This window comes from Patagioenas fasciata, chromosome 7, assembly GCF_037038585.1.
Source record: "Patagioenas fasciata isolate bPatFas1 chromosome 7, bPatFas1.hap1, whole genome shotgun sequence".
Lineage (NCBI taxonomy): Eukaryota > Metazoa > Chordata > Aves > Columbiformes > Columbidae > Patagioenas > Patagioenas fasciata.
The window spans coordinates 27,841,051-27,861,507 of record NC_092526.1 but is presented as its reverse complement, the minus strand read 5'-3'; the positions used below and the strand labels follow the sequence as shown (position 1 = coordinate 27,861,507).

The window sequence follows — 20,457 nt, the reverse complement described above, 5'->3', positions numbered from 1 at the left end:
GCAAAAAAAACCTCATTCGCCACTTTTTAAGTGTAATCACAGAATGAGAAAAGAACAGAAACTGTGAGAAACTGGTAATTCAGTCTTAACTTAGGCAGGCAAACTTTGGCATATTGCATGAAATTCTAGGATTTCTCTTTGCTGTAATATACAGATTCCAAATATACAAATACATACGAGATATACAAATTCCAGGCTTTCTGTCTGCTGCAATATACAGCCTTTGCTGAGGAGTAACAACCCAGCCCCCCTTCCCAACTAAGTGTGAATTCCACAATTCTTGCTAACAGCACATCAAATGTGAGCTACATTGCTGTAAGATTTTATAAGCTATAACCTGTAAGTATAAAATCACATATAGATGTATCTCTCTTACGCAGAAAGCATATGAAAATTGTAATTTTAAAAATATGAGCAAGATATAGAGAACTTGCGTCTATTTGAGTAGAAAGCAAAAGAAAGCACAGAAAAGTATCATTTAAGTTGGTGTAATACAGATATTTTGAACAGAAATAAAAGATTACATGGAAAAATGAGATATTTTCAAAGTAAAGATTTAAATGTTTTAAGTCTTTAAGTGCTCTCACTAATAATGGAAAAAGCAAGCTGGACTATTTCTGTATAATACTAGTGTGAGTAGCTAAAGATATTCCTTAAAAATACTTTGCTACTAAAGATCTCTCAATATTTAATTTTCTGCCCAGGATTCTGCTGACCTGGTGACAGTATGAAGAGGGGACAGGCTCATTTTTCATAACTGACTGTTAATTCAGTAAAGGATTTGTTCTGTGGATTTTGATATATTCTGAAGGGACAAACAGACAAGATAAGCATTTGCAGGGAGTCATATATGCACAAAGTCTTCATTACTGCTTTAGCAAGTTCCTAGCAAAAAAAAAAACCACAACGGCTTTCTAAAATATGAACTGCTCAATATATTTGAGTTGTTGAACAACAGAAGTGAGTACTGTTTGCCATGCATTTCTAATTTTTTCCCCTGCCTGCTAACAGTAATCCCATGGGATTTTCTTTTAAATAGCACAAACTTTCAAGTCAAAAAGACTTGTAGAAGCCTCAAGCAAGTTTAGGGAGGTCTATCTTGATTCATAGTGCAAGTACACAGTCAGTATATATTTAAGAATGACAGTGCTGTCTTTCAGTACTGCTGCCCACAATGCTCGGAAATATATCCTTTCAGTATGCGAAGACATATCCTCTATGAAGCACTCAGATAAATCAGTTCACCCTTGGCTGTAACTAAATGCTGTCTAGTGACTTGTGATCGACAGGGCTTTGCCCTCTGACAGCCAGATTCATTGTTGGGACAGCAACCAATCGTCGGGTTTGACGACATGAGCCTAATCAAAGTTGGAGTATAAAAAGCCCCCTTGGAATATATAAGGTACACCAGTGTGGCAAGCTGTCTCTCAGATTGCATTTGCTTTCACGGATCTATTTAGTACTGAAAGGGAAAGGGGAAGGGAAAAAGGAAAAAAAAGAAAAAGGAAAAAAAGCTGCAGTGAATGTGAGATCATGCAAAAGCTAGCGATCTATGTTTATATTTACCTGTGCATGCTGATTTCGGTTCATCCCTTGGCTCTTGATGACGGGAGTCAGCCCACAGAGAACTCCGAAAAAGACGGACTATGCAATGCTTGTACGTGGAGACAGAATACAAAATCTTCCAGAATAGAAGCCATAAAGATTCAAATCCTCAGCAAACTGCGACTGGAACAAGCTCCTAACATTAGCAGGGATCTTATTAAACAACTTTTACCCAAAGCTCCTCCGCTACAGGAACTGATTGATCAGTATGATGTCCAGAGAGACGATAGTAGCGATGGCTCTTTGGAAGATGATGACTATCATGCCACCACCGAAACGATAATCACAATGCCGACGGAGTGTAAGTAACCCCACTGCTTTCGTCTCCCGCTGCTCCTCCGAGAGAGTTGTCTCCCTGCCATAGAGCCACGCAACTCCTCCTCGGGTCTCCCAACAGGCTGGAGGCTGCTGGAGGGAGGGAGGGAAGGAGGAGAGCGTTATTTCTAAAGAATTTGAGCCAGGTTCAGATGACTGTGTTGCGATCCTTTGTTTTACTGTTCGGTTTTCAGCTCCTTATAACACATACGCCCTGTAGCACTTGGGATTTGTCCATTGCCTTAGAAAGCAAAGGGAGATCTGCAGTTTAGTTGACTTCGTTATCTGCAGTGCTCGGGGCATTTCCTATCACTAATACAAAGTACAAGTGTAAATAATGAATTAACTGTATTTTTCTGAGGGAGGTTTCACTGGGCAGTATTTTTAGGAGCAAGAGAAGTCAGCAGAAATACAGCTTAGAGCACTAGATTTACCTAGCTGCAACATGTTACAGTAAGTGCAAGTATAGAGTTAAATTCTTGCTTCTTGCTGATCCCATAAACTAGCACCACCCACCTCTGAGTTAAAACTATATATTTAAAGCAAATATGCGTGTAACAGATTTAAATGTTAAAATGTCCATGCTATAGCAATCAGCTCCAGTAGTCGTGCCAAGGAAGAATGAAGGCATTTACTGAATGAGCAGATTCTGAGTTATCTTCTGAGTGCTAAACATCTGCTATGGCTCCTATCAAGTATCTTTTGCATGGCTAATACTATAGTATCTTATGTTCTTCATCAGCTAAAGTATTTGGCTATGGCAGCTGTTTTTTAAAATAACACTTATGAATATGATGTCAAACAGGAAAAAGATGACAGGACATATAAGGCATGTTAGCAGTTACAGATATCATTGCGACACACGTATTAGAACAGTATCAGTCGCTCTAGCCAGCAAAAAACGTGCACATCAATGAAAAAGTAACTTTATCTGTAGAATTTTTCAACATACTAATTAATAAGATGTGTGCTTAATAGCAACATATTACTGCAGCCTTATCACAAAGCTGAGTTCTGCCAGTAGTTTTATTCCAGCCTATTACGTCCAAGGCTTTATAACTATTTTTAATTAAACTGTTACATAATTTCAATGACCGAAGAAAAGTCATTGGGCTTCATTGATCTGAGTTCATTTCCTGCTTTTTACAAAAAGCCCTTGAACTATTTTAAATGCACTAAAGAAACAGGTACCTAAAGTGGTGAGATTTATGATTGTTAAAGCCCTGCACCATCTAAGATTAGTATTAAGATTAGTATTACCCATTTTATCCTGGCATGGAAAGCTATTGCCATGACTAGGTATGACAGCTGCATCATAGGCTACAGGAAGGAGGAACACCGCACTGCACATGACTTTCTTATAATATCATTCAAATGAAAACAAAATGATCCTTAGATTAATGCTCTGTTGATAAATTTCTCTTCTTCGTGGAAAATGAAGTAAAGTGTTCATGTGCCCATGACTGTCTCTGTATGATGTATATAGCACACTAAGGCTAGTTAGTAAATTAGAGAGAGCTAGATCACCACATGCACATCAGTCAGCTTGTGCAAAGTTGCTGTTGTGCAGGTTTAGGAAGGTTCTCATGAGGTGGCCAGCAGAAAGGCGGTGGCAGTAGTCCCTGTGAGGCAGTACAGGCTGTGCCCTCTCCCCAGGCAGTTTTTGCCTGGGAAAGAGGCAATTTTGCCGCTGGACAGGTCAGCCCACAGCACCAGTAGCCCTGGTCTGAGCCCCGAGCACGCAGAGGCCCTCCCCAGTGTGCATTTCTCATCATTGCCCGTCATCTCTGAGTTTCAGCCCAAGCACACCTCTGCTCGGCTCAGCCTGCGGAGCACAGCGCACCAGCTAGAGTTAATTAGAAAATGATTAGCCAAACTTCATTTTAGCCTGTCTAAAAAACAATCGTTGGTTCCTTGTCACATTATGTTACTTACATTACTTATGATAGCATAATGATTTTGTTGATATCCACTGAATTTGTTGCAGGGCATAAACCACAGGAAATTAATTAAGTTAAATCTACTTTGTTACTGATACTGTTTATTACATATTGTAAGACTTCCTACATGGTCTGGAAAAAAATAAATTTGGTTTATATATGCATATTTCTTTTTGTTCCCTTTTCAGTAATCTGTTCTTTCCATTCATTTATAGCTGATTTTCTTGTACAAATGGAGGGAAAACCAAAATGTTGCTTCTTTAAGTTTAGCTCTAAAATCCAATATAACAAAGTAGTAAAGGCACAATTGTGGATATACTTGAGGCAAGTCCAAAAACCTACAACGGTGTTTGTGCAGATCCTGAGACTTATTAAACCCATGAAAGACGGCACAAGATATACTGGAATTCGATCTTTGAAACTTGACATGAACCCAGGCACTGGTATTTGGCAGAGTATCGATGTGAAGACAGTGTTACAAAATTGGCTCAAACAGCCTGAATCCAATTTAGGCATCGAAATAAAAGCTTTTGATGAGAATGGACGAGATCTTGCTGTAACTTTCCCAGGACCAGGAGAAGATGGATTGGTGAGTTCATTTAGAAAAATCTCACTTAAATATCTTGCATTTTATTGGAAAGCATTTAAGTTGTGTTTTAAGGATAAAATGGAAGCATTGTTTAGGGAATGGAAGAGTTCTGTACAGCAAATTCTTTCTTTCCTTGCTCCCTGATCATGTAAAAATCAATAGCATTCCTGTGCCTCTGTTTCCCTATTTGAAAAACTGAGGCAGATTGCAGGACTTCAGAGGGATGTTGAGAGGCATTAACTAGAAAATGTTTTGGTATTTGCTGATGAGTGGTACTATCAAAGCAATGTTGTTTTCAAATTTGAGAGCAAATACTGCTTGATAAGCAGTTATGTTACATGAAGCTAGAAGAAGAGTTGTTAGATTCTTTCATTGATAGGAAAGTTGCATCTGATATCGCTGAGAAAGTGAGGGAGCTTCTCCGTGATCTGTATGTCTAAATTTTCTGTTAACAAGAGCAAGAATTATCTATGTTTGTGAAAGTGAGAACATGTTTTCATGATGTTAAACTATGTATGCGATAAAGTGTATCATTCCACTTATTAGTAATGTTTGAATAGAGAAATTCTGCTTGATTCAATAAATGGGCGATAATTATGAGAAAGAGCATAAAATAACTATCTGGTTTCTTTTCACAAGTAGATATTAACAAATTAAATCCAAAGTGTACTGGTTAAACTACACCATTTTCCTTGTTATTGTTTCTGCAAGTCACTAACTATCTACAACCTGTACAAATTCCTGAACCTATCACAATGAAGAAATCCCTTGTTTTGAACAAAATATCAACATTGTTGTTTTACTTTTACTTCTATGCAGTAGATCAATCTGTTTATCACAGAATCACTTAGGCTGGAAAAGATCTTTAAGATCATGGAGTCCATCCATATTTACATAGCTAGGTAACATTTAACTTCATAGCAGTATAGTGCAGGTAAAAGAACTTAAAGGAAAAATACTGTGATATCTTAATTGTAGATCCAGTATAGATGTGTACCTCAAGATACCTGAAATAGGCTGGCTGGATATCACGAAATGGAATGTCCTCACCACCTCCATCCACTCAAATACCCAACTCTGTTTTCACATATGTGGATAACCATGGTTGTTATCATCATCTGTAACGACAAGCCAATTCAGCAGCAGGGCAGAGTTAGATGCACAGCTGATAGAAAACAGGAGAGAAAATTCTCTTCACTCTGTCTCCTCTCTGGCAGCTCCTGGTACCGGGATGCTCCTCTCACCAAGCTCCAGCCTGTATCATTTACCTTTGGGAGGAGCATCTCCAGCAGCTGGACAACTTGCAGCCACAGAGGCGGGTATCTTGGAGAGGACAAACCCACCTAACAAACTCAGCTGGGCTGTTAGTTACTCCTAAGGAACGGTTTTCCTTTATGGGACAGCCCAGTCAGAGCCAAACTGACACACGGGGCTCAAACCAGGATGTGGAAGGGAGGAAACTTCAGGAACTTTTTCAAACTCATGATGGTAAAGCTTAGGATTTCTTTCTATTCTCAGTTGGTCTCCATGGAAACACACCTTTAGGAGGAGGCACACAGCTCAGGGACCTGCCAAAAGTACATTCCTGGCCACAGGGCTCGATCAGGAGTCAAAATATTAGCTGTCCCTCCAAATTCAGCCCTCTGGCCGAGGGGAAAGCTGTGAAGACCAAGTAACCTGTCCCAGTAGGTGAAACAGACATTTCTACTGCCACTGAAGTCACTCAAGAAAAACAGCAATCGCAGGACGAATTCTGTCCTACTTGGTCTGGACAAGAAACCTTCCTTGATATCCAGAGACCCTGAACTGGTTATGGTTTTAATGGAGGGAATTTCAGGACTCAAACAAGGAGACCCACACTAGTCGGTCCCGCCCTTTAAAAGTTTTGAGTTCTTCTATAGAAAAAAAGTAGCTTTTAGTATGGGGTTTAAAACAAACAGATCCCACAGCAAAAGTGAAAATCCAGCATCCTCAAAATTTCTGAAACGTTGTTTTAGCAGCTAACAAAAAAAAATGCTAGCACTGAGAAGATGGTGATTTCAGGAAATGCTGATCCTTAGCATGAAAAGAGGAATAATCCTCAAGCAGAGATCAAATATAACAGAGATTTAGAGGAGGATAAATTTCTCCAGAGAGTGTAACTTCAGAAACATTTACAAATGTTATTTGAGTGTATTGACTTGACATAATACATCTGTGTCTGAAACGGTCTATATTTGCATGGTTTTGCTGAACTTAGGCTTACCTCAGTAATGCTTCTGATTCGTTCTTCTCTCCTCACAGAACCCATTTTTAGAGGTCAGAGTTACAGACACACCAAAACGGTCCCGCAGAGATTTTGGCCTTGACTGTGACGAGCACTCAACAGAATCCCGATGTTGTCGCTACCCACTGACCGTGGATTTCGAAGCTTTTGGGTGGGACTGGATTATCGCACCTAAAAGATACAAAGCCAATTACTGCTCCGGAGAATGCGAATTTGTTTTTTTACAAAAATACCCGCACACTCACCTCGTACACCAAGCAAACCCCAGAGGTTCAGCAGGCCCTTGCTGCACGCCCACCAAGATGTCCCCCATAAACATGCTCTACTTCAACGGGAAAGAACAAATAATATATGGCAAGATACCTGCCATGGTTGTAGATCGCTGCGGCTGCTCATGAGATTGTTGTGAGATCCACTTTGTAAATTGCGGAAGATACCAAAAAAAAAAAAAAAAAAAAAGAGGAAAAGATAAAAAAGTTGTACCCCCTCACCAGTCTTTGAAACTGTGAAGTTATGTACACTACGTACACTAGGCATTGCCGACATCCTATATGCTGCGTGATAGGCTATCGTACAGATTTAGTGCAGCACCAGCTCCAGAACCTGAACTGAAGGACGACAGAGTTACGTAACGGCTGGCTTTGAGCCAGTGAAAAAGAAGAGCTACAATCAAAATCACCGGATTAGATACACAAAGTTCTTACATTGTGAGGGAATCAATTTTCAGTCATTCAGACGCAAATTTATACACAGGTTTCAGTACATGTTGGTAATCAAAAGCAAGCTCCTTCTCATCTGTGGACAGAAGGAGCGGGCTTTTAACTCCATTTCTTCACAGCTTCACTTCATATTGTACTTACAGAAAAATATATACTGGTTCACGTATACACCACTACACAATACCACCAGAATTATCCTTAAACACTTGAATATATAATGCAGAATTGTGAAATGTATCAGACAAAATTCCACATAAATGGACAAATCCTGACATTGGGATGGCATAGTGTATTTAGTGTGTTTCCATTCCTTTTTCTCATTAGTATGTTAGTAATCAATGGCAATGGTGCTACGTAAGCAGGCTGAGTAAATAGAGAGATAGTTATCTAAGTGAAAGAATTTAGAATAATAATGAATTTGCCCTATCCTCAGGTACACTATTCAACATTCGCAAGAAATAGCTATTTTTTAAGCGAAAGGGAATAGTTTTCTAGACGTTGTAAACCAAAAGGCAGCAGAGAAGGCTACCATGGAAATCGGAATCCCACATTATAACCTGCCTTTGCAACATTACCGTTTGCACTATGATAAACCAATGCAAATAGTTGGTTGCTACAGATATTGTTTAAAAAAACCACTTTGATATAACTGACTTGTGTAATATGTATGCATCAATATTTTGTAAATAAATGTTTATTTTTTAATCACTGTTGGTATATGTTCATTGCAGAAAAGAGTGACTTTAACCTGTACTTTAGTTTAATAAACAAAACCAATATTCTCTTCATAATATAATTTTCTGGATTTAAACACAAATAATACATAGGAACAATGCAACAAAGTAAACCATATGTTGAGAATTATACTACATTTTATATGTTGGGGTTTTTTTTACATTGGTATGAGCCATCTGTGATAAATGATGGGTGTTGACATGTTTATAAGGTTCTTTGGGTTACTGTTTTTATGGTCAGTTTGATCCATAACTGAATTTCCGTACTTTGAATGTTATGTCCATAAATAATGATGATACCACAAAAGATTGCTATTAAATGCATTTTATTATATTTAAATACTTTGCTGCAAACTTTATCTTTATTTGAGCAAACACAACACATTGATTTCCACACAATTTCTGTACATTTTCCTTTTGGGAAAAAATTGTTAAGTGAAATTTAAAAAACCTATTTACTATAAAGTCCATTTCATTTCACATGTGAAAGAGAACTGATAAACCAGGTGCTCATTAAAACAACCAAATCACTGTTAAATTTTCGTGTTGGTATGATACACATCTGTTATAATCCAAAATTCAGTTTTGAATTTTCCTTTATGTAAAACCACTCTAAAATTGCAAAAATGCTTGGTTTTCTTTCCCTTCCTCTTTTATATATTTTCTGCCTAGGTGGTAAGTATTTTGTATTGCATTTTTTACTTTTTTTTTTTCATATAAGGGCACTAAATTTTAAAGTTTGAGTGATGAGTTTTGAAACATAAAAGCAAATAGATTTTCTATAATTTCTTTTGAACAATTAGGAGTTCTGCTAAAGCTGTGTCTGAGCATCAAGCAGATGTTCAGTGTCTCCTCATGGAGTTCATCAGAGCAGGTCTCTGGAGCCCTTAAATACACTTTCAATTTAGTTTCCCACAAAACACAATCAGAGTAAATTAAACATAATTTTAAAACTCTTAGAATACAGAGTCTTGGTGAAGCCTCGAGAAGTACAATGTAGTTTCTTTCTCTCCAAAAACTAAGGTTTTAGAATTAAGGCAGAAATCTTAGGTTTGTTGCAGTTAACAGCAAAACTTCCACTGGCCTTAAGGGAGATCAACATTTTGCCCTTTGACTTTTAACTCGTGACATTCAGGCACCGCATAGTCCCACCCTGCTCATATGAGCTATCCATATTCTAGCTCTGAACAAGGTATACAAAAAGCCTCTTAAACTCTTTGGAGATTTCAAATTAGCTTTCATTGTATATCGTGTAGTTAGACATCAGTTCATATAACAACAGCCACTGAGATACAGCACGGATTTTGGAGTGGAGAGTAAATGAAATGCATTTCCAATCTGCATTGAACTCTTTTTACAACACCCACATGATTATTTTTACTCCTGATAGCTAAACTAAAGCTAATGCAAATTCAGTTACCTCCATATAAGTGACATCAGGGGCTGTCTAGTAAGAAATGTACCCTGCACAAATGCAGTGCACAAGTGATGGAATCTCTTTTCTGCTGGTATCAGTGAAAACAAAAATAAACCAAAAAGGAGAAAAGAAATAATATGAATTCCCAATAGCATCAACTCCAATTGGCATTCCATCTTGATGTTCAGATACATTTTATCCTATGAAAATTTTATGCAGTATGTGCCCATATTTTGCCAAACTTGAAATTACCATAGAGCAGTGCTGGCTCCCATGTTTATAATGCTGGTCTCACATGCAAGTGGCTACTCAAGGAGCACACACTGGGCTTTGGTCTTGTTGATTCTAGACGCTGAATGATTCATAATTAGTGTGTTTATTGGCAATTGATCCGAGATGTCAATGATTCATTCAGTTCTTGCTGTTACATCCTTGTATTTCCAAGGCTCAGGGCCTAGATACTTCAGCAGCATCTGAGACCGCTTCTTGTGTCCCTCAGATCTCGCTGTACACAGGTTTTATGGGTGGTTTCTTTTTTAATCAGGGAGATTATTGAATTGACTCATTCTTGGATGTGAATGAGCTCTTTTGGCTCAATGTCTTCAAAAAGAAATCAGCCTGAGACTAGGCTTGGACAGTTCAGTCCAGGCTTGGACAGTTCAGTCCAGGCAGTTACATTTTGTTAAAGTTACAGCAAACCAAATTGGGGTATTATAATCAGAAGTACTGGACAGACAAACTTAATAAACAAATGATCCCACCTTCACTTATAAATTTAGTGAATAATAGTTTAAGAATATTGGGAAATAGGCCACAGAAGGCACTAACTAGAAGCTTTACATGACAGGTTTATTACAAAACAACACTGTACCTTTGTAATTCAGCAAAAATGTCACAAAGAATCTTAGTTACCTGTTTCAACTGGCCCAAGTTAGCTGTGTGCTTGCACTTCAGCTTCATCCCAACAATATTATCTAAAGCAAGTAGATATCTATATATTGATTTAATATCAAGACACATGCCAAAGAACCGCTCAGTAAATTACTAACATGACTGCATCTGCTTCTCTATGCAATCTTCCCTTGCAAGCAGTAAGACCATAACTCACCCTTGGAATGCACATGTAGCATGTTTGAATCCATAAAAATAAGATGTTAACAAGCTCTGAAAACACTGAAATGCCAATTCTTTCTCCTGTTTAGTTTATAAAAGCCCCCGATGAGATCCAGAAGAAGTCAGGGCTACAGGCCAGCTTCTGAATTTCAATAGGCATGAAGTACAGCTCTGTTCACTCTTGTCTGTTTCTAAAGAATCACAATCTAAGTGTGTCTATATCTGCTGAAGCAATCTCATGGGAAAAAAAAGCTATGGATTATAAATGTACCATTCATTCAACAGTAAACTACTGCAATTAATTACTAGGTGTATCAATAAATTAAGCAGAATTATTTTCTTTGGTGGTTGGATAGACTGAACTTGAGGTATGAAGGACCATTGCAGTGGGTATTCTACCATCTGATTTTCAGTACTCCAGAAGCACAGATGACAACAAGCCCTGAACCCCTCTGGTAGATGAGGTGTCAAGATCAGCAAGGAGCTCTGCAGCATTTTGAGTGTAAGTCTGGCTGACTTTCACCAGCCTTGACCACTAAGACCTTCTGAGGCTACAGGAAAGACCATTCCTTTCCCTCAGAAGTAGACATAATTCACACTAAGCATGCATGTTTTCCAAATAGTAGTTTTCAGAGAAAGAAAAAAACAGCTTAGTGTCCACGAGTCAACCTGTGATGTACCAGTTCTTAACCTAGAGGCTATTCCTGCTCTAAATCTCATTAGGCATCCAAAGTAGCCAGTAAACCTAAAGCCTTTTCTCCTCATAGAAATGCCTTTCACTGCAAATCAAACCCCAAATTTAATTTCAAACCTATTGCTTTTCCATCACATTTACCACATGCTACCTTGAATGCTTAATAGCAAAGCCGTTCCCTGTTCAAGAGTGGAAAGGATTCAGCTCGAGAGGATCCTGCCTGTGGAAAGGCAGAGGGACAAGCCTTGGCTCAGCACTGGCTTTTCTGTTCCTCCTGCTGCATGCACGACCTTTGGGTGAGATCTGGTTCGGATCTCTGGCTAGGAAAGCATAATAACGCTCATTTTATATGGAAGTGCACCTTATACAGCTTGTTTCACCAGTAAAATTAACCAGAGCCCTTAAAGATTAGGATGGTATGGGAAAAGTATCCAGGAGAGCATTATGGAGGTGTTACTTGACAGATGGTTTCCACAAAACTTAAAATAGGTAGTTTGGGAGACAAGCGCCACACAAAGAGAATATATTGATATCATGCAAGGTATAAAGTTCATTGTAAAGCAGTCATTTGCACAGGATGGCTTGCTTCTATATATTTCAAGAAACTGCGCATAATACAAAACCACAAAATTTGAAGGAGTTAAATAATTTGATGTGATGTAACCAAGACAGCAAGAAAGATTTTATCTTCCCAATACTGGAGGCATTTGCTAAACTTCAACTTCTTGACCATATTAATACTTAAACTGAAAAGATCTGTTCTTTGCCAAGATTAAAAGAACATTTTAAGTTGTTTTAAAGTAAATCTAACTTAATTATAAGCTGTTGCATCATAATCTGAATATGTAGCAATCCAAAATACAATTACTCATTACTTGGCTAATAGCTTGCAGTTAAGATTATTTGATTAATGAACTCTTCCTGCAGAAATACTGTCAACATTCTTATTTTCCTCATTAGTCTTTCATCTAAGAGAGCAGCAATTACCTTCCCAACCAATCAACAGTATTCAGGAGACAGCACTGCAAATTCAATACCATAAAGCACTCCAAAATAATGCTCGCTCTTAAGCACCATCCACAACAGCATGCAGAGCAAAGACTTTATGCTTTAGCATCTGCACCTTTGAAATACAGGTTAATTCTGATTTTAGCCAAAGAGCAATCTTCTTTCCTACTAACATTTTCCTCATGATTTTTCATGTTATTCATTAAGTTCAGTAGCACTGATGTATGAAACAGCAAAACCGAACACCTGGCTGTCATGCATTATAGCATCAGGTTGCAGCTTCACCTCAAGCGTGGCGCCAGGTGGTGGCGGCGGCGCAGGAGGCACGGCAAATACACACCCTGCACACCCTGCCAGGGCACGGCTCAGCCTAGGTGCTAGTGCAGTGGAAATAACCAAAACCCAACAACCCATTGCTTCACTGCTGTAGGTGACACCTACCACAAATCTGCTGAAGCTTCGCCTCACCACTTGGCCAGAGTGTTCTGTTCAGTGGTGCTGCTCACCCATCGCAGTGTGGAACAGAAGCCATGCAATTCCAGTAATGACCACCGCCTGTCCAAAGGCATTAAAGAGTATGGGTTACTACAACTGACATCAGCATAACTTTATAATAATTGAGTATTTTCCTTCTAGACAGCCATTAAAATAGTGATTTTCCCCATGCAGAAGCATTCTTCTGAAGTCACATGAAAATATACAGCCACAGCATCATTATTTAATCTGTTTTTGTTTGTTTTTCTTTTTCCAGAGGAAGTTCTTACCTGGCACACATTCAGAGAGAACATCACCTTTATAATGACGCTATTTTCCTAGGGAGACACAAAATGGAGCTGCTCAAAACACCCTCTTTTGAGGCCACTCTGTTGTCTCTGAAATATTCTCAGGGTACTTGCCTCAGCTCTTATTTGTCAGCTGCTATGTATAACTCACAGCTTACTCACCTATTAATCTACTCTTCTGTACAAATGTCTTTGTTCCAGTTTTCAAATATCTTCTCAAAACTGGAAATGTTAAAGTAGCCTCACAGATTTCTCTTCTGATTTCTAAAAGCATTTTACTCCTCTTGTTCCCAAATAAGTGTCTCAACTCTCCGTATCAACCAACTCAGATCTAGACTCAAGCTCTAGTTGCCACAAAATTACAGTGACCTGCAGGCTTACTATAATTTTAGGTTTCTTTGCTTGTCAAAAACTTTATGTGCTATTAAACCTCTTTTTTTCCTTCCTTCCTTCTTTTTTTTTTTTAAGGTTCCATCTTTTTTCATGGAAACTTTCACCCTAAAATTTTAAAAGTACACAGACATTTTCAGATTGCAGGGAAAAAACTATTCACAAAAAATCCCCAGCTTTTTAGTGCTTTATCCAGGCTAAAAACTTCTGAAGTGATTAATTTACTTATTTCTGTTTAAAAATAGCCATCTTATGAACATTAGGGAAAAAAAAAACAAAACACCAGACTTTTTTTTTAGTAAAAGACATTTTCCATCTTAACCACTGGTGAACAAGGTATCTGTTGATTGCTTTTTCTCTTACCTATTCTGTTATCACATGTAATAAGCAATAGTGTGAGTTACTTTTTACTAGTTCTTACTTTGGAGCACAGGTTTTAGGCAGCAGGATACCAGTTTAGTAAGAGATCTTACACAGACCTGCACCTTTTACCACCTTTTTTTTTCTGGTGACAGCAATACTCCTGCTTCCTTTTATCTGTGTACTTGTAGAAGCCTTTATAAAACGCTTCAGAAATCTGTAGCTGCCCATGACTGGCCACTTCTTTGAACCTCCCACCTCAACTGTACAAGATCTCATTTGACTAGATCTGCATTGTTACAGCTACATAATCATACCTGACAATCCTCTTTTCTTCTGTTTTTGAGTTGATCTCAAAAAAATTACGCTTACAGAAGGCACAACGCAATCCTCAGTCTCTGTTGTTTGGACTAGATATGGCTAAACTTCAGATCTTTAGCTGAAAAAGAACCAAAAATTGGTTCCACAATTTTCTCTTGACTGTGATTAAGAAGGAGCTTAGTTAGAACAAAATGCGATTACTCGGTTTTGGACATGCAGCCTTCACGAGGCGCTTACAGATCCGCTCCCACGGAACCTAATTCTGGTTTGGAAGCCAATTGTTCCTTTACAGCGTTGCTATGGATCTCGCTCAAAGATTTAGCAACACCTTCTCCATCAGCTTACAGCAAACACCAATGACGCCAATACACCCACAGCTTGATTATACTACACTTTGTAAGTTATCCGTGTTAGATCTTGCACATTACACTGAAGGGAGGGTGGGATGCTGTGTCAGTCGAGATTAAGCTCTTCCAACTGTACGTGATACTGTATTTTCACAACAAAAAGTTAAAGCTTTTTGTAAGCAGAATATGCAGTTACAGACTAGACAGACATTCTGAGCTAAGCATAATCTGCTCAATGCAAGAGCAACAGTCAGGATGCAGCAGCAAAGAGTCATATGTCTGCTGGCAAGTCAGCTGCCCAGGACTCGAGCTTCTCTCACAAGAGCTGGTGAGGTTGAATCAGCCTGGGCTGATCTAACACCTCCCCACAAGCCTCACAGTTTGTTCTTTCTACTCATCCACAGAGAGACAAAACCACCTCTGTTGTATAAGGCACAATATCAAAGGCAAGACAAGGTGGTTAGCACTTGAGCAGCAAAGAAGGCAGTGAGTGTGGGAACAGGAGAAGCATGTGTGGACAGAGGGGTGGCACTGCCCCTGAGCAAGCTGCAAAGCCATCAGGTCCATCTCCAATGCCCACACACAACGTCAAACATAGTGGGAAACACGCAGGAAGAATTAGGATTGTCTAAGTATTTGCAGAGTCATTGGGATCAAAGAGAGGGCTCCCAGTAAGGGAGACGTCACAGTGGGCGTCTGTTGCAGAACATCTTATAATGTTCAATAAGGAAGCGTCCTTTAAAGAACTAGATGAAACTTCATGGTCACAGGTTAATGTAGAGACTTCAAGCACCCCAGCACCTGCTGGAAGGGCAACACAGCAGGAAACCAGCAATTCTGGAGCCTTCTGGAGGACACTGGAGATGGGTGTGGGATGGGCTGCATGAGAAAGACCTTCTGCTGGCTCTGCAACTCATATCTGGATGGGAATGTGATGACTGGGGGTAACTGCTGGAGCAACTATAAGACAGCAGAGAGGCAAAAATAAAAGAACAGCAGCCCTGGGCTTATGGCTTCTTCCAGGAATGGAATCATGGTGGAAAGCTGCCCTGAAAGGCAAAAGGGCACAGGAGGGACCTCCATCCCCAAGGACCACCTCCACACAGTCTGGGAATGGTCCTGCCGGGTGTGCAGAAAGGGACATTTCTATTAGAGATACTGCTGTCAGTGTGGGCAGCAAATAAAATAACCACATAAGAAGTCGACAATATTTTGACAGCTGTTTCTTTAGCAGGAACATTTCTGGGTCCTTTTTGCAAATATGAGGAGGCAGAACTGATGTTTCAAGTTAGTGAAATGGATTTAAAACCTTTTATTTCAGAATATTATTTTCTATATGCCTCACCTGTTCAAGAGTGCTAAACAAACTGAAGCAGGCACAAAATTGGAAAATTGAAATAGAAACAGATAAGCTCAAAGGGAACTATTTCAGTGATCCCCTGTCCCTTTCTTGAGCCAAGGCATCAAGTTCTCATGTCAGTTCCTGTCCATCCACGCAAGTCTAACATAACAGAAAGCCAAATCAGACTATTGTCATTCCATGAAAGCAGTTCTTGCATTTCACAGCATTGTCTCTATAACCTTTACCACTATTATCAGACCTTTTATTTAGCATTTGATCTGTAACCATAGTAAAATTAGATACACTTCACTCAACAGAATTTCAGTAAATGTTTCCACAGCTACTGAAGATATGTAGGCACCTATAGTGAAGGTCAAATTTTCTCCTGTAAAAGCTGAATACTTATCATAACAAAAAGAAAAAGAAACAAACACACCCCTCATGAAAACCCAAAGCAAAGCACAACTTCATCAACCCTTGTTTTCCTAAAATCTTGTGAAACTTTGGCAAAAATCAAGGTTGCGTGGCATTAACATGGAAATAAGAATCAGGCACTTTGAATCACCAACGTTTTTAATCATTACCGAAATGATAACAGAAAAAATAAGTGTTTACTGGATCTAAAAAGCCCCTCTTCCACTGGTCCTCCTACTGTGCTGAGGCATCTGGCTTTCTATTTCTCGTATTCAATAGAGTAACATTTTACATTCTACACAAAATGTAAGTTTTCAGATATCCTACAGATAATATCCAGAAGGTCATGTGAATAAAGTATAATAAAATCATGAGATAACTGATCTTCATTGTACACCTAAAATTGTTTCTCTAAAATCAGGCAAATACTATCTCAAACAGAATGATATTTTGGAGAAGTAACTTGGTAAGTTTTCCTCTGGGACTTGAGAAGGGAATATATTCTTGGATCAGCGTCTTTGAAAGTCTGGCATTAATATTCTGTCTCTGCTGTAAATTACAGGAGAGGGATACAGTAGATTGGTATTTTCCAGAAGACATCCCTGAAAAATCCCCTTTTTGACTCAAACCTTGACAACCTGACAACATTTAAAGAGTAAATCTAAAACAGACATTTTAGATACTTAAGTCTAACACACAGGTGCAACTCACAAGCATCTTCATTTCTGCATCAGGACCCACAACTGCCTTCTATATTCTGTGTTTCTTTCCTCCCAGATGAATGCACTCTCAAGATATGCAATAATTCTGCTAAAGCACTACTATCCGATGTGGAATACATAATCACATACATCATGGGGCAAGGAGAGAATGGTATTGACTTATTTACCAGGCAGGAGGAGGAATAATATTTCCATCCTTTGTTATAGTTAATTTTTAAGTTTTCACTCACCAGAGGTCCAGGTCATGAGAGTTCCAACATGCCCCTCACTCTGTGAGCTGTAAAGAATGTAGTAGTAAAGTATGTAAAGACAAGACATTAAAGAATTAAAGAAAGACATTAAAGACTGTAAAGAATGTTTTGTAATAAAAAAAAAAAATTGAAACTTTTTCAGTGACATGTTTGAAGTTTAATAATGTTCTTAATGATTTAAATATATATATATGTGTATATATATATACATATATAAAATTTTTAAATATTTGACCTTTTCCAATAATACTTGGCCAGCATGAATAACTGGAATAGTTATTGGCATTATTATACAGAAAAAGTCACAGAAATATTCTTTCTTTGGTCTGTCCAGATGGTTGTGTTTAAGCTAACAGTAAAACAATGAATAAAACTACCTCAATGACAAAATCACCAAGTGGAATCTGAATTTCATGATGATTATTTCATAAGAGGAAAGTCTTTAATTCCAGATTTCAAGTTGTGCAAAGATACGCAGGTAATCTTTATTCTATACAAGTGGAAAGAATGTAAAAGAGATTACCACGAATAAATGTATTTCCTTCCAGGAATTTAGCTGGGAATACCCAGAAAGATACACGGGCAAGTGGATGGACACACAAACATTTATTTGACCTGATATTCAGAAAACAGAAATCTAGAGATTTCTGGTTTGAGTTCTTAGTATGCCCATTCTGGTTGCCTTTGAGGAAAATGAAATTCCCTACCATAGAACTGAATGAGAAACTGAGAATATCTTAAGCATTACAATGAGGATACACCAATAATGGAAATAGAATATTTGCTTTCAAAAGTCTTTTTCCAGAAGGTGAATTGGCATGACAGCATGCTATACTTAATTAAAAATAATAATCCTCAGTTAACTAGTGATGCTTTGCCTCAGCTATATTACAATCTTTGCTGTGCAGGCTCTAGAGAGAGGCTAGATGCATAAAAATAGATGCTCTGAATATAAGGCAGTGTCAGCAAGAACCTAAGTCAACATTACAATGGCATCAAAATCGATTATGTTTCCAGGCACCTGTAGCATGAACAAATTGAAGCCAAGAAATGCAGTTTGAAAACAAATTACTGCTAATTTTCTAATTGGCATTAGCCTAACAACTGTCACTAATTTTCCTAGATTAGGGATTGCAGTTGTGCTGCAAGGTCATGCAGCACCTACAACAGAGTCCGAGTGGCATAACAGTAATACTGGAAAACACTCAGGAGTTGGTATCGGCCTGTCCCAGCAAGTTGTCCATTTTCAAAGGCTACTTGTCACATCAGAGAGCAGCAGTAGTGATAAGTTCAGGGGTAAGGCCTTTTGTAGCTGTAGATCAGGACTTTAAGTGATATAGGTTTAAAAAAAATTACATGAAAACTCAGTCAGCAGCCCAGAGTTCTTTCCAATGGTTTTCACAAATGTACACCCATTTACAAAAGAAAAAATTTAAAAAAAAATCCCATTTTGTAAAGCCTATTTGATGAGTTTATCTTAGTATTATTCTACACAGCTATGTTGATTTCAGCAGCACAGAATGGATAATGAAAATCATTCAATATCATTGCCTTTCCAGCTGTAGTTCTAGCTGAAATATTAAGCTATCACATAACCATGGCAGCTTTCCAGGCAGGGGAAAAAAATGGTTTGCACCTGTTTACAAATGTATTTAGTCATTATTCATCATTACCTTGACTCTACAACTGATTCAATACATTCATGCCAGCTTGGCTTTCCTTTATGACTGCTTCAATGCCCTCTTACAGTCAAGGTTAAATTTTCACTTTCTACCTGAGAGGGAAACCCAAATGCAGTTGTCATTTTGTTTTCCTGCATCTGTCCAACCTTCCATGTTTTAAAAAAATCCTTAAACGCATTCGTTCAACATTTCCTTGAAGATCTTTGAAGTCATTTGTCTGCCAACCTATGCCAAATGTACTCCAACCACCTTCTCTTAGATGCCCTTTTGCAACACGAACTACATCGCTGAACAGCATCATTTGCTACTGATATTATTCCTCCGCTTTGGTAACTTACACAAACATTCTTCCAAGTACAGGCACGGAGGCAAACGGCATTTTTATTTATCCAAATACTGACCAGTTCCACTTCCCATATTTAGCATTGCAGTTGTTCGAGCAGTCTGAATCAAGCTTGAATGATTTTGAAAGCGTTGCACAACTTGGGAATGGAAATCAAAAGCACAAACCAAACATGATGACAATATTTAGTTATTTTGGAGCCATAATATGAGGTAAGGAACTACTGGGAAAACTTAAAACTAATGTAGCTCCTTTGCTGAGCTTTGTCCAAGATACTAACATCACTGCTAAAACTAAAAAATATAGGAGGTTATCTGAGGAGCAAATAGGACCATAAGGAAAACGTATGAATGGCACCATATCAAGACTTTGATTAATTCCAGTCATCACTTACCAGCTATGGAAAAGAGTAAAAAAAAGAACAAAATCAAAAAACAAGGAATTGCTGTAGTTCCTAGGGAAGCAGCAGGGAGTGTCTGAACCTTAGAGGAAGAGGACTTTAACATGTTCCTTGCTACTTGATAGCTAGTCTTAATATAGTTAGAAGAGTCTGAAACAGGTAAAGGCTGTCTTTATCAAGGTAGGATTGATAAAACCTATTACTTTTTTTGAGCAGCCACAAAGACAGAGGGTATGAAAAAGGTCTAGGAAATAACGAAAACTATTCATTTTTCTCTGCATTGAACCACAGACAACTTTTCACATAGGGAGTGTGAAATTTAGCATGGTTCACAAAAAACCATGAGCTTTGAGAGGAAAAACAGCAGATAAATAATTTGGTTACACTGAAAGTCTGAAACTACCTTTCACAGGAATTTGAGAACATACCTAAATCTTCTTCCAACACAAAATATGAGAGATTTTCCACAAGATCCTTTCCATATAATCTCTTCCAGCTGAAGCAACAGCCATACAGAAGGCTATATTAATTTTAAATTTGCAGTATTGGGTAGTGGGTTTCTCAGTGTTGGTCCAATGATACAATGGACACGTGAAGCTCCTTGGAAGTTTCCCTAGGCTGAAAGGAAGATGAGAAGCTGGTCAGAGAATACTTCCTTTAGATGCTCTACAGGACAGAACCAAGAAATGCAGAAGTGCTAAAA

The 20,457-nt window shown here is 38.4% G+C and overlaps 3 protein-coding genes across 16 annotated transcripts in view; 1 reads left to right on the top strand and 2 right to left on the bottom strand.

Annotated features, from left to right (window-relative positions):
• C7H2orf88 (chromosome 7 C2orf88 homolog) overlaps nucleotides 1-1,760 on the bottom strand; it is a 36,916-nt gene extending 35,156 nt beyond the window's left edge. For all 8 annotated transcript variants that reach the window (XM_071811201.1, XM_071811196.1, XM_071811195.1 and 5 more), the window contains exon 1: nucleotides 1,567-1,760. The gene's annotated coding sequence lies outside the window, so the exon portion shown is untranslated. The remainder of the gene's footprint in view (nucleotides 1-1,566) is intronic.
• Nucleotides 491-8,508, top strand: MSTN (myostatin). The gene is made up of 3 exons (XM_065840323.2): nucleotides 491-1,906; nucleotides 4,076-4,449; nucleotides 6,733-8,508. Exons 1-3 carry the CDS (start codon nucleotides 1,534-1,536, stop codon nucleotides 7,111-7,113), a joined length of 1,128 nt encoding a protein of 375 aa, XP_065696395.1. The 5' UTR covers nucleotides 491-1,533; the 3' UTR covers nucleotides 7,114-8,508.
• A 2,627-nt stretch (nucleotides 8,509-11,135) lies between these two features.
• The window catches only part of PMS1 (PMS1 homolog 1, mismatch repair system component), a 71,107-nt gene continuing 61,785 nt past the window's right edge, over nucleotides 11,136-20,457 (bottom strand). For 3 of the 7 annotated variants that reach the window (XM_065840305.2, XM_065840304.2, XM_071811172.1), the window contains exon 15: nucleotides 17,401-20,372. In XM_065840305.2, the coding sequence (XP_065696377.1) occupies nucleotides 20,183-20,372 (190 nt within the window). In that variant the 3' untranslated portion in view covers nucleotides 17,401-20,182. Of the gene's footprint in view, nucleotides 12,956-17,308; nucleotides 17,356-17,400; nucleotides 20,373-20,457 lie in introns of those variants that run through there. The other 4 variants (XM_071811173.1, XM_071811177.1, XM_071811174.1 and 1 more) reach the window with 3 other exon arrangements.

What these genes read in the sequence shown, in the direction of transcription:
- MSTN (XM_065840323.2), top strand. Translation starts at nt 1,534, where the DNA reads ATGCAAAAGCTAGCGATCTATGTTTATATTTACCTGTGCATGCTGATT. An exon ending in AATCACAATGCCGACGGAGT is followed by an intron (nt 1,907 to 4,075) that starts GTAAGTAACCCC and finishes ATTCATTTATAG; the next exon opens with CTGATTTTCTTGTACAAATG. An exon ending in GACCAGGAGAAGATGGATTG is followed by an intron (nt 4,450 to 6,732) that starts GTGAGTTCATTT and finishes CTCTCCTCACAG; the next exon opens with AACCCATTTTTAGAGGTCAG.